The sequence below is a fragment of the Argiope bruennichi genome, chromosome 5 (assembly GCF_947563725.1).
Source record: "Argiope bruennichi chromosome 5, qqArgBrue1.1, whole genome shotgun sequence".
Lineage (NCBI taxonomy): Eukaryota > Metazoa > Arthropoda > Arachnida > Araneae > Araneidae > Argiope > Argiope bruennichi.
The window spans coordinates 62,515,708-62,533,278 of NC_079155.1; the positions used below are offsets into that span (position 1 = coordinate 62,515,708).

A 17,571-nucleotide genomic window follows, 5' to 3' on the forward strand; every position below is an offset into this window, starting at 1 on the left:
ATACATTCAAAATGTGCTGGAAGTGAAACTAGGAATGAAGATACCACCTTTGTTCAATTTTACCGAGACATATCAAATAATACAAAAACTGCAAACATCTTTTCAAGAGTGCATTTTGTTTTCAATCTTTGGAAATATAATCTGAATGTTTTCTTAGAATATTATTTTTATTTTTAGAAATAATCATTTCAGCAATAAAATTATTTCGAAATATCGTCGAGTGTATTCTATTGCAGATAAGTATTGATCATAATCTATTTAGAAATTTTTAATTTTAGCGTGAATAAAGCTGAAAGTAAAATATCAATTAACTACCTTTAAAGAGGTAACATTTTCTGAATAATCACATTTTATATGCAGCCTTTATACAGCACCTAATAAGTAAAGACAAATACTATTTCAGCCATGAAAGATGAATACATAAAACCCAGCTTTAAAGCTAATCCATAACCAGAGGGAGTGGTCTTTCAGCATTTTCTAGTATATTTTTTAATAAACTTGTTATGCCAGAGGACGCCTTACATGGCATTGGTGTACAATAGTTGCAAAATATTAACTTTTGGCGCGAGTTTAGCATTTTGACTGACATTGGCAAGTTATTTGGCGAGTAATCCCAGAATTGTGTTAATAGTATCCGGAAACTGAATTTGTGTTTTAGACACATTTTTTCAACCGATCAAAACTGCACTTATAGTTACAAATTACCATATCAAATTCAATAGATTTAAGTTATTATGTTTTTGGAATATCGCTTTTACATGTTTTTGAAAGTACAAATGGTCAACCCATAATTGGATTTGGCTCAAACTTTAACAGGTGCCTACCCTATAGACGTTAAATCTGTGTAACAAATTTTATCAATCTAACTCTCTTCGTTTTGTAATGATCATGTTAACTTATATTCGAACAGCCGGACAGACAGACTTGCTCTGAACGGATTCTGTTCAAAATTTGATTGAAATCTGAAAATTTTGTGTAATGGCCGTATATCGAATTTCAACCGTCTAGCTCAAAGCGTCTTTTAGTTATCTTTGTCACAGACAGACGGACATTTTCAAAAAACGTGTTTTTGGACCACCGGGAGAGGTCTTAAAAGTGGCAAATCATTAAAATCTCAAATTGTAAATTTTTGATGATTATTACACTTTCTCTATACTATGCATATGAGAAAGTAAAAGATTCTTGTGAAATATATATGTAAAGGCGTTATTCCCGATGAACCTCTTTCTTTTTAATTGATTAACTCATATATTCAATTTTTCTTTAACTACTAACAAACATAAATCGTTCACCTTCTGTACACATGGGTCCTACCCATACGCCATTCAGACACTGTATTTTGCATTCTCTCTTCTGGCCTCTGCGTCCAATTAATCCAACAAAATGTATCTCTTGAACGGTGGAGAAATCTGTTGTGCCATCGGGAATGAGGCTGCCGTTGACGATGACCTCCGGCGCAGAGCAGCCCTCCCTGCTGACAGTTTGCTCTGGTGAGCCTGGATGAAAGAGAATTTGTTCTGGCGAATCTTACCATTGAAATTGACTAAAATGTGAAACTGCAAATGACTAACTATTTATTCTACTGTTTATAAAAATCATTAGTAATTTGAACAAGTAAAAATTATAGTTATTAATAACTGAAGTCAGTAGAATATGAAAAAATACCCAATGTATCATTATTCCTAAATAGTCCTGAATAAGATCTTGAGTATTTGAAAGTTATTAATATTACATAATAAAATTTTGCTTTAAATATCATGTATACATATTTTGTGCAATAAAATCTCCGTTTTAAAACGAAACCTATTTAGGAATTCTTTCTTCAGCTATAAATAGCACTAAAACATGGAAGGTAATGCTATGGCTAATACCTTTTTTTTCGTATTGTGCAATTATCAATGGTTATAGACCATATTAAGGTAAGGATAGGGATTGAATTTCTTTTTTAAATAATATCGAAAAAGTGAGAAAAATGGATAGAATAATCCCTTTTCCAATGAACTCGATCCCTTCTTGTTTCGAATGATTTTACATTTATTTGATTGAACTTCAATGAATATTTGTGAATTTTATATTATTTTGACTTATATTGGACGAAAAAATGTTTATTGGCATTTTTCTGCTAAACATGTATACAATTATAAATCTCTAATAATATATGCTATATCAGGTGTAAATGACACATTATTTGAAAGCTACAATTGCATAAAACAAATAATTGAGATTTTTTTTTAATTAACCGAAAAGCTATTGCGTCTTGAAAAAAAAAGAGAAAAACAATTCTTTAAATATTATATTTACTACGTTATCTAATTAGATACCTTAATTTTTTATTAATTCATTTAAGAATCTGTCCATGTTTCAAGATTATGTGCAACTTTTGTATTGAATTACAGTATCTTTTAATTATTTAAGTTCAGCCTAAAACTCGAAGACGGAAATTTGATTCATGTACATGATCATGGCGACATTTAAAGAGTTAAGAAGAAATCGTACTCACTTTGAAATCTTACTATAAAAAGGAAGTAAGGGAGATGCAGTACAGGTAACTAAAACAATGTATGCCATTTATGAATATGATAGGAACAACTCAAAATTGATTTACAAGTATCCATCTAGAGTTTTTTAGCATTGAATGTGAAAATCTTGCTTGCCATTAAAAAAAAGAAAAGTATATAATAAAACGTTGGAAAAATTCATCAAAACTTAAATGAAAAATGTAATTTCATTACCAAGGAACTAAACAATTATAGTAAATATTTTGAATCACTTTAAGAAATTTTTATATTTGGGTGATGAATTAAAACGATAAAAAGTTCCGTGGATAGAATTGTCAAGTAATTAGATAGAATTCAAGTAATTCATGAATAGAATTGTCAAGTAATTCATTGTCAGGTAATGAATCATTGCTTAAATGTAATGAAATAGAACTGATTTTGTTTGCTCATTGCGAATGATTAAAAATATATATCATGAGATAGATGGCAATGTTCGTGAAAGATCGATTGATCTCATAATGAGAAAAAATGCCGGAAGTGATGTCGAAACCGAGATAAATGGGAAGAAAAGACTTGCTAATATATGAAAAGACTGTTGCACCATGAGATGTAAATAAAACTATGAATTTTTATCTCTGCTATCAGAAAAATTGAGATAAAATCAAGCGATTGAAAAAGGATTTGTAATCACTAAAAAAAAAAAAAAGATGTTTCAAATTAAGAAGCTTGGAATACATATTTCTTTAAGAACAATCTAAAAATATAAAGAAATATTTTTAAAAAACCTTTCTCTTAGAAGTATAGATGCATTTTTTGTCTTGATCTTGAATCTTAGGACTTCGCATTCTCTTAAAGATATAAAACTGATTTTTAAACTACTTGAATTACTTGATTTAATTTTCGGTGCGAAATTCTAGAAATTGACGGGACAATGTTTTCTGACAGAAAAGTAGTAAAAGGTAGTTCCTCAAAATTGTACATAATTATTTTTATAAACTTTGTGTCAATATATAGGAAAGCTGCAATGAAAAATAATTATTTTAATAAATTTTGTTTCAAAACTGAAAATAACTGTTTTAATGTAAAGTGCAAAGAAATTTGTTCCTAAACCTAATAATTATAAAAATAATCCAATTGCATTCATGATTTTGTATAACTTTTAATATAAAGATGACTGAAGAAGAAATAGAAAAAAAGTGTAAATATTTATTAAATTAAAATATTTTAATTATAATTGTAATTACCTAAGATAACACAACTTTCGCCACTATTTATAGTATTTTCTAATTAAATTTCATATTTTCGTCTTTTATTCTGGAGAGATAGATAAAGGTTTCTATTTTTAAAAAGTTAAATAATTTTTTTCGCACTTAGTTTGGTTGATTCACACTGAATATAAGAAATTTTTACAAGTCATTGGGTTTTAATATCAACAGAACAAGGGCGTAAAGAACAAAATAGGAGAACTGTGCACAATTTATATAAAAATGAAGGATCACAAAAATTTAGTATTTTATTCAAAATGATTAAACTGAAACCTGATATCAATAAACAAATAAATGGAAGAAGAGAAGGATTTTCGCAGATGACATGCTGATAAAAAATAAAAATAAATAAATAAAAACTATCGCAGAATGAATGGTTAAGCAAAATTTGATTCACTCCTTTCCATTTCAAATGAAACGGTCAGAATTCTGGTATTCCGTGGTATTTATAGTTTTTGTGGAGGACCAGCAGATTGCTCCCCGAGAAAAGTACTGATCTGAAATATTGGAATGGTTCATTTTTTCTAGATCTTGCTTTTCTAGATCTTGCTTTTCTTGTTGTATTTCAAAGGGAATTGAAAATCCTTTCTCTCAGAAATGAGCAAATTTGATAATCAACTAACTGCATGACGTCTGAAATAAAATTTTTTGTCATATTGTTGCCAAGCGAGCCTCAATATATAATATTTTAACAGTGTACTTATTGCAGGAGGATATTTTATGTAACTAAATGATGACAAAATTAATTATTCATGACAAAGAAAAACCCACGAACTATTGATAACTTCACGAAATTTACCAGTAGAAATTTTTATGTTAGCTTTCAGATTAATATTAACTGCAGTATACATAATTGATTAGATTTTATTGCTCTTTTTAAAATTAATGACCCCCACTGTCTGAACTTCCTGGCAAAGTATATATATATATATATATATATATATATTGCTGATCAAAACATATTATCTATTTATTTATTTGCGTTTGTATAAAATTCTAGTGTTAGAATTTTGGGTTCTGGATTGGAGAATCAAGATAAAATCAGAATGTTTATTTATATGAAATACGTTGGTGGAATTTAGGTAATTTAGATTTAACTAAAACTAACGTCAGGCATATCTCTAAATAAAATCAGATACAAATTTAAAAATTCTAAAATAATATCACCCTAAAAATAGAATTAAATTCCATTATTTATGTCCTCATAGTATTATCGTTATAATAATACAGAATTTTAGGAGGTATATGTCAAAAAGTTTCCAAACATTAAAAAAAAAAAAAAATTAAAAAGAGTTTTACCTGGAGGTAAATTTCCGTGGATATCTTCGCTCGGGCTGGTGACAGATTTAGGTCGAGTAGTTGGTCTTTTCTTTGGGGGTCCTGAAAATAAAGGAATATTTTCAAAATATGTGGAGAAGCATAGTTTATAGTTCCTCAAACTGTAAAACCGTTATTTGTAAAGGTAATCTATGATTATGTGAAAAAATAATCTATCTGTATCTAAAAGTTTATAATTTTTTTTCTCCATAAATTTGTCTAAAATTAGATATACAATAGAAACTCGAATATCCAATCCTCTATCATCCGAGACTTTCTTTTATACCAAGATGGTATAAAAGAAGATCCATATTTTAAATTTATTTAATAACTTGCCGAATTTGGCGACCAGTTGGTTCGCCAATCTTAATGTTCGTTAAAATTTTAATAATTAAATATCTTATGCAATTCCTACTTTAATATCTTCTTCATCAAAATATTTTAAAACTTCAAATTTTGATAGTCATATAATTCACTCACAATATTATAAAGGCCTTAAGTCATAGCGTAATCTGCATCTCTCTAATTATCTGTTAGCTCCCGTAGAATTTATGCTTTAAATTAAAGTGGAAAGGATTAATCTGTAATTAATATAATAATATTTTTTACTAAAACAAAGCATTTTTTTTATAATATGATTACTGCAAACAGAGTTACTGAGTGTTTAAACTTTATGGGCACTAAAAAATATCTTTCTTAATTTATGTAATATCTCAAGAATTTGTCAACAAAATTTTCTCAGATTCATCACGAGCAGATCGATTAATCAACAATGTTTGATTTTAAATGCATCAAACACTAAGAAAATAAACAGAATCGTTTGAAATAATCGGCCGAAAAATGTTAAGCCTAGACTCATTACCGTGGGGGAATTAAACCCTTACTGATTTGGCGGTGGGGAAAATAATATTTTTTTTAGCGGGAAAGTTAGTTTTTAATTAATAATTAAAATTCATTAAAAATTCAAAAAAGGGGCTTCAGGTGCACATTCCCGACCTCCAAGGTATACATGTACCAAATTTGGTAGCTGTAGGTCAAACGGTCTGGCCTGTACAGCGCCAAAACACACACACATTGAGCTTTATATAAGTATAGAAAATCAGCGAATTTTTCACATTTTTTTACTATTCGAAGACTTGTGAGAGGTCGTAATCGGAAAATATTCTTTTTAAGAGTTATTTAGAAAAAAATTATAAAAACCAATTCCATTTTTAAGCGTTTTAAGTAGCGATGAAGACAAATTTCACGCATTTTCATAAGCTGGTATCGTCAATACATTTTGCGTTGTTTGCTGAATTTTTTTATTTTATTTTTTTGAATAATCATTGAAATAATACTAAGGGCACAGCAAAAGTATTTTTTGCCAGTTTCTTGATCAATGATGGATCTTTTGACCTTTCGTTATCAGGGATGAATCATTTAATGTCGCATCTAACGTGTTACATACATTTTTTTCTTTTGTAGCAATATTTTTAAAAAATTATTGGCCGATAGATTGGCTTATGCATAGCTTTACTAATGGATTTATTTTTATAATTTCGTATAAATAATTTTAGAAAGCATTATCAGAAAAAAAGAAGTCATACTTTAATATTTAACCTCTATTAACCGAATTATTTGCTAACCAACGTAATTAAAACTCCAAGATGAAATAGAAATTTAAAACTCAACTTAGAATAGAAAATGTACTAAACAATAAGTACTTGATCACGTAAAACAACTTTTACCAATACTTTAACTAAAATAATATTTATTTAAGTAAAATTTTGATTCTTTATATTGTTGTACCTGTGATGACAGAACCTGTGAGTTATTCTTTGTAGTATAGTCAGAGAAGAGAAGATAAGGGCTACTTTTCTGCTAAAAGCGTGCATCGCCATAGATAAGAGATTGTTGCCTGGGGACACCACACTGAGGCTCATTGTGGATAAAACACAAAGCCGTTGTTACAATATGGTGCGTCTTATTATTTAAATTTAAGAGCAATTTCAGCATTCATGCAAAATTTACTTTTACTTTCTTCCTCCAATTAAATCTCGGACAATTTAACAAAGATAAGAATAAAAATTTACCGATATATCCAAATAATGATATTTTATTTTAAAGCTGCTCTGAAATTAGCAATTTTATTTTTTAAAGAATTCGTTGAAAAAAAAAGGATTTAATCATTAAATTTTTCATTAAAACTGAATTATTTTCAGTAATATTTTAAAACCTTGTAACATATTGGAAAAGGTCACTAATAATCATTGTTCATTTAATCATCAATCGTGGGTATGGTATGGTATAGTTAAGGTTTTCTGGCACAAGGTCCAATTTAGGACAAGCTGCGCCATCCACAAGGATATTTAAATAGTTCCATCATAAAAGTGTGAAATGTGGAAACAAAACAAGGATACATTGTAAAACGTCAAAAGTTTAGAAGGTCTATGATTTATAATGATTTGGCACAAGAATAAAAATAAAACTCAAATTTTAAATGCTATGAAAGAAACCAATGGCTTTTAAAAAGTCAAATAGTTTTAAGTGAGGTTTCTCACCCACCAGGTCCTGTAAATTTAAAATAGGCGAATGAAAGTGAGTTACACGATCAGAAGTAAAATTAGGACATTGAGTAAGAATATGTGCAATAGAATTGATCACTCCACAGTTCGTACAATGAGGGGCTCGTTCACCAAAGAGCAAATGTCTATGCGTATACCTTGTGTGTCCGATTCGTAGACGAATTAATTTTACATCTGCGCATCGGTTTGGTAAAACTGACCACATATTTATTTTTGGTTGAATAGCATGTAGTTTGTTATCAATTGTGGGTTATCGTGTTCTGTTCTCGGTTATTTAAAAAAGGTCAGTTTTCATGTTAGAAGGAACACGAACACACCTTCTATTTATTGACCAATGGAATTCAAAATCTGATGCAAGTCTAGAATTTTGTTTTAAAATCACAATCTAAAATTTGCATAGCTATCTCATTTATAATATAAAATCCAGCAAGTTCGTTTTAAGTTATCGTGTTCACGAATGCGAGAAAAAAAACAGCTCAACCTACAGTCGATCCATCAGCAAGTTTCGTCCAATATTTGGCATAAACTTTTGATATTAGTGATTAAACTTTATGCCAGATTCCACCATTTTAGTAGGCTGATTTTCGAATCATTTGTTTCATATGCAGATGGATGTACAGACAAATTTCTCATTCAAAGATTTCACCTAAAATTAGATAGAAACAATTTCAATGCTAAGACCTCATTTCAAATTTTTTTTTTCCTCTAGCTTGTTCTATTTTCGGAGTTATCGTTTTCCAAAACATACATAGACAAAAATTCCAATATCTTACTTTGGATTCAGAGAGATCTAAACTTTAGAAATTCAGAAAAATTTCGAGGTCGAATCTTTTGATGATTATAATATTTTTCATTCATATAACAAAAAATAAAAAATTATTAAATTTCACAATGGTCAGTTCGTTTTGATTCACCTGTTTATAAATTTTTTTATTATCATTCAAGATAATTATGACCATAATAAAGGATGTTCCAAAATTAACTCATGATTTAAATTTGCAATCATTCTTACAGTAAAATGCTGGCAACCCTATTAAAAATTATTTGACAGCTGATAGTGTAGGTTTAGTAAAAATGGAGCGTTACACTATAGAACAACGTGTTTTCACTGTCGAACAATATTTCAAAAGTAATGAAAGTCTGGTAGCCTCAGTTCGAAAATTTGAGAATTGTCCTCCTAGATCATGTGATTTAACACCATTGGATTTCTTTTTATGGGGTTATTCGAAAACAAAGGTCTATGCCAACAAGTCCACAAGCATTCTTCCATTGGAAGAGGAAATTCAACGCTTCATCAACAAAATTCAATCACATTTATGCAAAATGGTCATGGAAGAATTCGACAAAAGAGTGCGTATGTGCCACCAAAACCGTGGAGGCCATTTGCTCTCTGTGTCATTCCATACAGAACCCTATCTTGTTTACTTTACGATTCAATAAAAACATGACAATTGAAGGAAAGAAAAACCTATGCTTTTTATTTAATTCTAATCTTTCGTTAACACGTTGTTCTATCTTGTAACGCTTCATTATTACTAACACTAACTATCAGCTGTCAGATGGTTTTTTTTTAATAAGGTTACCAACACTCTACTGCGAAAATGGTGGCAAATTCAAATCTTGCTTTAATTTTGGGACAACCTTTATAATTAATTATAAGAGGCATTTCTACCTTATGCTGGTTATATGAATAAGCCATCATAAGATAACACCGTCTCTTATTTTTACTATTCTAAACCCAATCAAGGAATGATAAAGAAGATGTCGATATCAATTTACAAAGATAAAGAACAATTCAATATTTGCCGATAGAAATATTTCATCTCGGAAATAGAAGACAGTTCGAAAAAATAATAATAGCAACTCCTATCTTGAATATTGAAAAATCAATCAATATGCTCTTATACATTGCTATTTCAATAAACTAGATTGAAGTGAAATCGAAAGTTTATAAGGTATCATTCTGATTGAATTCCGAAACAAAGTAACAGGATAAATAAGTCCATATGCTACCTTTCAATGTTATATTTCCTTTGAGGATTATGATTTCCTTTGCAATATCTTTAGGCCTTTTTCTTTTCGGATTCATTTTTTTTTTTTTTTTGATTTCATGAACATGGCAGTATGGAATATATCTTCACAATTCTTTGAAGTTTAAAATATTATTCAGATATTTCACAGATATCGATTTTAATATCTGATTCTGATTGATAATGTTTTGTTTGACACATGCATTCTTAAATATTTCACAACTGATGTGAAGCGAATAATAAATTGGAGAGAATAAATTGGATTTCCACTAATAATAAAGGACAATATGCGTGTATGCTGGCGCTAAATAGGCTTGACTATTTAACCTACAGCAATAAAATCTTGTACAAAAGCGTTTTGAAGGTTGGAATTGTAAGCCTTGGAGAATAATTTTTTTTTTTTTTTTGAAATTTTAGTTGATTAAAAAATAAGCGAAATGTTGTTGGTTTTCTATCATAATTATTGGAAAAACTATCATCTAAAAAGATTTTTACATCATGTTAATATTTAAAAGTTTGTCTTTTTAATAATATCAATCTAACTATTGGAAAGAATTTTTTGGTATGATTTTTAACAATACATTTCATTGTTGCAATGAAATTCAAACCGTTTTCATTGTTTCATCAATGAACTTTCACGTGAATTTTTTTCAGTTGTTGAAAGCTAAGGAAGGAGGATTCCATTTATCATTTGGTTCAATTATATCGAGATCAAGAAAGTGAAGTTACAGTACTGCGAAAACAGCATACAATTATAGAAGATAGATGGCCTTGACAATTATTATTTTAAAGGTGCAATGTCGTCATGGAACTAAATTTCATTAAGAAGGTCATTTAAAACAATAAATACAATGGGTGCGAGGCTATTAATATAGCACGTCTTTAATATCTATCACAATTTGATACTTAAAATATGTTGTTGAGGAATCTTAAATAGGTAGAAATGCATAAAAAAATGTGATTGAAATTAAATGCAACGAATATTTCCGGCAAACCAACTGATTTTTAAAGGCGACTTGTTATACACAATTTTAAGCATTTTTTTCCTCAAAAAATGAACAAAAAACTATTTTTGGACATGACAATCTTTTGTCGAAAAGTATAGGTTAGTTTAAGATTTATTAAAGTTTACTTTTGTACCAACAAATAGTTCAACCCCTTTATGGATTTAGTTTCAAATCTGACATGTATCTACATTATCTACATTTTAGAGGTTAAATCTATGTACCAAATTTTATCCATCTAGCTCTCTTTATTTGGTATTTATCATGTTAACTTATATTCAGACAGTAGAATAGACAAATTTTCTCTAAATGGATTTCATTCAAAATTTCATGGAAATCTACAAATTTGATGTAAATAACAAATTTCATCCGTCTGGCTCAAAACATTTTGAATTATCATATTTACAGACTGCCAGACATAATTCCGAAAACGTGTTTTTTGGACTCAAAGAAGTCCGAAACATGAAGATTCGTCAAAATCTCGATTTGGGAATCTTTCTCTTCATACATCAGACACTTTCTCTTCATACATCAGACAGTGATAGATTAACGATTTACAGTATGGAACTCACCGAAGATAGTCTTTTATTACTCAACATTAGAGTCCCGCTTTCAATGCTTTCATGTAGCGGTTTTCTCTTTGTATAAGATATTGCATCAGATACTTTTGATGGTTCAGTTTCAAATGTGTAAAATTACAAGTATAAGAAACAAATATAAACAGAAACCTCAGTATTTTCAATTTCTAATGAAATGCTTAGTAAATGTAATGACACAAAATTGTAAGTTTCTTGAAATTATTTATATATTATTTTAAAATATTCCGATCAAAAACATTTTACAAGTTACAATTGAAACTAAACAGGATCAAAAATAGTTTGAAAGCAGTCTAAAATACTAATACAGAAAAAACATTCTCTCTGCTTTCTTTAAAAAAAATCAGAAACACGATTGTAAAAATCGAAATTAAATCATTAATTCAAAACAATAGATACCAAAAGCTACTTCGTGAACAGAACAACCAAGTAATGAAAATCAAACTAACCCACTGGAGCAATAAAAAAAAGGGGGGAGAGGAATTGTGCGATATTTAAATGAGCTTAAAACGTGTGTTGCGTTATCGTGAAAAAATGGTTGATAATACAGTTATTGGTCATCCTTCAAAGCGCATGCACGACTATCGCTACTTTATGGTTCCTTTTCAGCCATTTGTGTTGAAAGCTTATAAGCCAGTTAACAGCTACGCTGCATGAGCAATTGCTTTTGTATTGTGGTCATGTTACTCGGTTGCGAACCACAAAGTCCGAGGTTCTATCCTCGCCCATCTCAATCCGCCACATTGGTGACCTCGGACGATGAACCTTCATCTTTCGTACAGCTGTTGTGGCACGATCTACCAGCAACCAAAGTCGTCAGACTCACTTGACGCAGCAACCCAAAGTCGTCAGATTCACTTGACACAGCAACAGCATCAGCAAACATTCACCCACACACGCTCGCCATAACGCTTGGCGCTACTCAAATGGGTACAGGCGCATTAGAATCAACAGCTAATACATCACTACTCAACAGCCATATCGTTCGTCTCACCACCGACTCACTGGAGGGAGAGTCTGTGGTGAAAGCTTATAAGCCAGTTAACAGCTACGCTGCACGAGTAATTGCTTTTGTATTGTGGTCATGTTACTCAGGTGTGAACCACAAGGTCCCAGGTTCTATCCTCACTCATAACAATTCGCCACACATTCAAGACCAAACACTATAACAATTAATCATTAAACACCAAAGCAGTCATTAAAACAATAATGGAAAGGAGTAATTGACAAGATTACGATTTATTTTTAGCTCTTCACATGACTTATTACTAACGGAAATCGTTCGATGGGTATGCAACAACAAAAGTCCAATACATTGTATAATGGAAAATGACGTTTTAGTCTATGAATATTCCGCAAAACACCTCGAATGTGGAACAAATAAGGTGTACACAAAGAGCATCACTTGTAGACATTAATAACATACTAGCAGAGAGTAAATCGCTAATTAAATAACTACACAGCACAATACTTAGCAGAAAATTACTGAAAATTTATCTTCACCTCAGAATAACATTCTAAAAGGAGAATTAATATTTATGTGAGTGCTTAATATAATCTCCATGATAAAGTGTGAAATTCTATAGAAAGATGCACAGTATCTCAACTCCAAATAGAGATATTGACTTAGTTCTTACATATTCAAAGGCCTTCCCTTTTGTTGCCAAGTTTGTTGACAAGATCAGGAGCCACTGACTTTTCATCCATTCAGTTAAATAAAAAATATTTGAAAATCTCCTTTTACAACAAAGAAAGTGAAGATTGAAAACTGTTACAGATTCTTAACAGTGTTATTTTCAAGGTAAAGAAACCTTCCATTCCACTGCTCCATCCTAATTATAGATGATAATTCTTCGGATAGTTAAAAATATCCTGCAGGAGGAAATCAATAAAGTTGTTATTTTCAGAGATTTTTTACATAAAATATCCAAAATCTGCAATTCCGTATCATTTTTCTCTCAGAAATCTTATTTGCAGCAATACGAAAAGGGACGTGTTACATGATGAGTTCTGTTTCGGCAGCAATAAGAATGTTCGATATACGCTTCGATTTAATCTTACCGTTTGTAGGTAGAATGCAGCAGGAAAAGTTTTCGATTGCCGATGGGTATAGATGCGATAGAGATCATGTTTATTTCCTAATCGAAATCTCCTGCCCCACAGCGAGGGGAACTGTTATTAAGTTAGGCGGCAATTGAGTCAACTGTGAAGTAACTTGCTGAATCGATATCAATTTCCAGGCTGTCTGAATCTTTTTTCATTATTTGATAGAAGTATGATGGATGTTAATTGCAACAAGCATTTTTTTAAACCATGAACTAGCCAAACTTGAAGAAATTATTTGGTTGGAAAGTATTTCTAAAGGACATCCATTTTAATTCAAGAAAAACTGTAATTAATATTAAGCTAATCTAATTACTGTTCGAAATTAAACTCATCAATTAAGAATAACTAATAATATTTTTCGTTTAAAGGTAATATTTTTAATAATATTTTTCGCGCAAAATAATGCGCACCTGCTTATCATACATGGACTATCATGTTTTTTAAAAATTAAAAACTATTTTACAATTCCAAAGTTTCTTTAACTCTTATATATGCTTGTAGGAGTAATATGGAGAAATTACTGCAAACATCAAAAAAAAAAAATCCAGATGCGACAAATTTCCGAAAATAAATTAAGACTGGCTACTTTCGAATATTTTAATTCAAAAACGCAATGGCACTGAAGCTTGATATTTGATCTGCAATTTGAAGCACAGAATTATAAATTTCTGACAAATTTTAGAAGAAATATGCGTAAAGAAAGTTCGCGTGTCCGTCGATGCGCTAAGGAACAAAATAACCTAGTAATGCAACAATTTTGATGAATATACGCAGGTATCGCGACGGCAATACGTGCGGCACACGATGGCACTAAATCAAAAAAGGTGCCGAGCATTATCTTTTTAAAAAGCTCTAGACGGAAAAATTATTTTTATGTAACATCATTAATTTTTGGTAGCTAGAACAGAGAGATAATTTTAAAACTTAAAACAATTAAAATTTATAAGAGATCTACTATGGTTCAAGAGATATTGGCAAATCTAAAAACTATTTTTATTGATTGCGAAATTTTACAAAATTTAGTATAGATTTGCTTATAAATCAATTTGCTAAAAACAAATTCCGAGAAGTTCAATTTTTATAATTTAACTCCTATCAAATGTTTAGTTTATTTAAAACTGTTTAAATTTATTTGTTTATTATATAAATGTTACAATGTTAACGTGATCGATAACAGTTTATATGACTATATATATATATATATATATATATATATATATATATATATATATATATATATATATATATACTATAGAAACAAGAGGCGCTCTCCCTCAGGCTTAAGTCGGCTGTCTTCGAACAGCGGGCTTGCCCATGGCAAGTGCCATATGAAACAACAACAACAACAATATATATATGAAATATTTAATATACTAAATATGTAAATTAATTTGTTTTTAATTGTAAGATGTTAAGGATAAGCAGAATATGTGGAATTGAATGTGTTTAGCATATTATTTCGCTTTGCTTGCAGTGTTAATTTTTTATGCCATAAATATATGTGTAATATTTCAGTAAAGGTGTGTCAGTGTAGATTTTAACAAAGAACGAAATTAGTTCAATTATGAAATTTTATCAATAATAAAACATATCATGATAAAAATTATTATGAATGTGATAAAAAATGGATTTGAAAAATAAACGATCAAATATGATGTTTCAACTCTTTTTTTTTTCGCCAGTTAGATCAATAGCTCAATTAACTAATCTCAATCAATAAGGGCACATGAATTTTTTTATCGACTCAGGTGTCGTCTTCATTATCTGGCTCCGAGAAATTTCGAGATCAGTTTGAAAATAGTTCGTGTTGCTTCAAAAGGGAACATTGACGAAATCAAAACTATCATCTCAATTCTAAAATCGGATATACATTAAAGACTAAGGAATGAGCTTAGATAGTGAATAAAATAAGTGTAAATTTATAATATTTATAACTGATTAATATTATATTTGATATAATTGATTAACGAAAATCATATCTTCATTTTCTAAATATAATCCTTCAAAGCTGGAGTATTCTTTTATTTTCCTTGCAACTTATTTTACCCTATGTAATTCATTTTTTTTTTCTAAATATCAGATTTATTTTATTCAGTAATACTTTTTCAGAATATTCCACAATAAGAAATAAATATAATGTGTTATAATTTGAATAATAATTGAATTACAAAATTTTGATCTATCTGGATTTGGAAATCCGATTGCATCAAACTTTAAAAAAATTATAAAATTTTAAATATTCTCCATATAAAACACTATTATTTAAAAATAATAGTGTTTTATAACAGACAGACAAAACAAACATAAAATTATAAGTTTTATAAAATAACAGATATAAAAACGTGGCAGATAATTATGCCTTTAATGCCAAAATCATTTATATCAATATCTCAGTCATTGCTCAAACTCGCTCCCCAAGTAAGCAAATAGCAAACATGAAACTAAACATTTAATTGCCAAAAAAAATTAGATCTGCCTTCACAGGAAGAAACATATTGCTGGGAAACACTCTTACATAAAGGATAAAGCTAAAATGCCATATGTTGGAGAAATCTTATTCGTTATTATGTAAGGATATTAAGAAAATAATACCTAATATTTCATAATTTTCTTATAGATCAAATCTAATTTTCTTTTTTTTTCTTTATCTTTCTCACGTCAGAATTAATTGTTGGTGAATTTGTGATAGATATTGTATTTTGTTTGATAAAAATATGATTTGTTGATAATACTGAAATCACAATATAGATGAAAAAAACTTCCCAATATTTAATAAAATTTTAAAATGCTAATTTTTGAAATAACAGCGATATTAGCATTTTCGAATTTTTATATTATGAAGCATTTCAGTGTTGGCGTAGACTAAATGTGTATCCTTGACTTAAAAGTATAAAAGTATCGAAATTAAATTATAATGAAATAGAAATTTTCTGTGTAACATATTTCGGTGAGATTATTGATTTGATCAGAGTTTTTAAAAAAGTTGAAATAATAGTTTTTGAAAATTTATTTGAATTTATGATTATTTTTGATAATTTACAGCAAACAATATTTAGATAAAAATAAAATTTTATTCTATTTATTCCATCTGTTTCAAAAATAACATTTTAAACAAGAAAACCATTTCCGTTTTAAAAAGTTATATCAATCTGAAGCCTTCAAAATTTTTTCCGACATTCATTTTATTTTAATAAAATAATTCATTTCGATTGCTTTATCATAAATGTAGAATTATGCCTTAACGTTTTGTTTAAACGTTAAGGCAAAACGTTAAATGTAGGGCAGAAGGTTAAAGGTTGAGTTTAGAAGGCAAAAATCACGCTGCAATGTTTTGATATTACTTTTTTTCTATGTATTAGTTTTAATATTAAGATTGCCTGGTGAAGGTTTTTTCCTCGTTTTGTTATTTTCTTGATCCCTCCTTTCATTTATAAAAATGAAATTTTCATTTCGACTCAAGAAATATATTTCAATAAGAGAAAACGTTCCAGTTGCGAAAATTGTGGTGTTCTAATAATATTAACAAATTACAAATGAAGTACATTATAAAGCAACGCATTAATTCGAATCACTCGATTCAAATGAAAAAAAAATATGCAGTAGAAACAGAAAAGAATTCATTCGAATAATAATGCACAAAATAAGAGACAACATGACTTTTTAATAATCAAAGTTAGTAGACAAAATTATAAATAAAAAAAAGCTTAAATTAGAATATAAACTATAAAAAAGAGACAAATGAAGACACAAGACAAAACAGAAATTCTAAAAAGAATAAAAACCTTGAATTCCCACATAAGAGGTACGCATTACTAAATGATATTTAGAGATTTGAAGTTGATGCATGAATGGAATAAAAGCATAATTGTGAAAAAATGATTATATTTGAAATTTTTTTTTATAAATAAAAGTCAGTTCATGCCGTCGAGATGCAAGTCAAATTTACCTCGACTACTTAAGCTAGGAATTCATTGAAACTCTTATAGAAGTAATAAAAAAAGATATCAAACACAACATAAAACAACATATAATTATTGTTTGATGACAATTTTAAATAAGTTTGGCATGCCATTGTAATATCACACAAATTCTGTTTTAATAGAAATATTCAAAAGCTATAAAACTAAAATAAATTGCTTAAAGTTATTTATGTTTCGATTGAGAATTTTTAAAATCTGTTTATTCATTATC

At 29.1% G+C, this 17,571-nt stretch overlaps 1 protein-coding gene across 1 annotated transcript in view; it reads right to left on the reverse strand.

Moving 5' to 3' along the window:
- The window catches only part of LOC129969089 (locomotion-related protein Hikaru genki-like), a 51,734-nt gene that overhangs the window by 12,464 nt on the left and 21,699 nt on the right, over positions 1–17,571 (reverse strand). Inside the window, exons 2-3 of the mRNA XM_056083498.1 lie at positions 5,063–5,143; positions 1,293–1,496 (exon numbers count right to left, since the gene is read on the reverse strand). Of these exons, the coding sequence (XP_055939473.1) occupies positions 1,293–1,496; positions 5,063–5,143 (285 nt within the window). The remainder of the gene's footprint in view (positions 1–1,292; positions 1,497–5,062; positions 5,144–17,571) is intronic.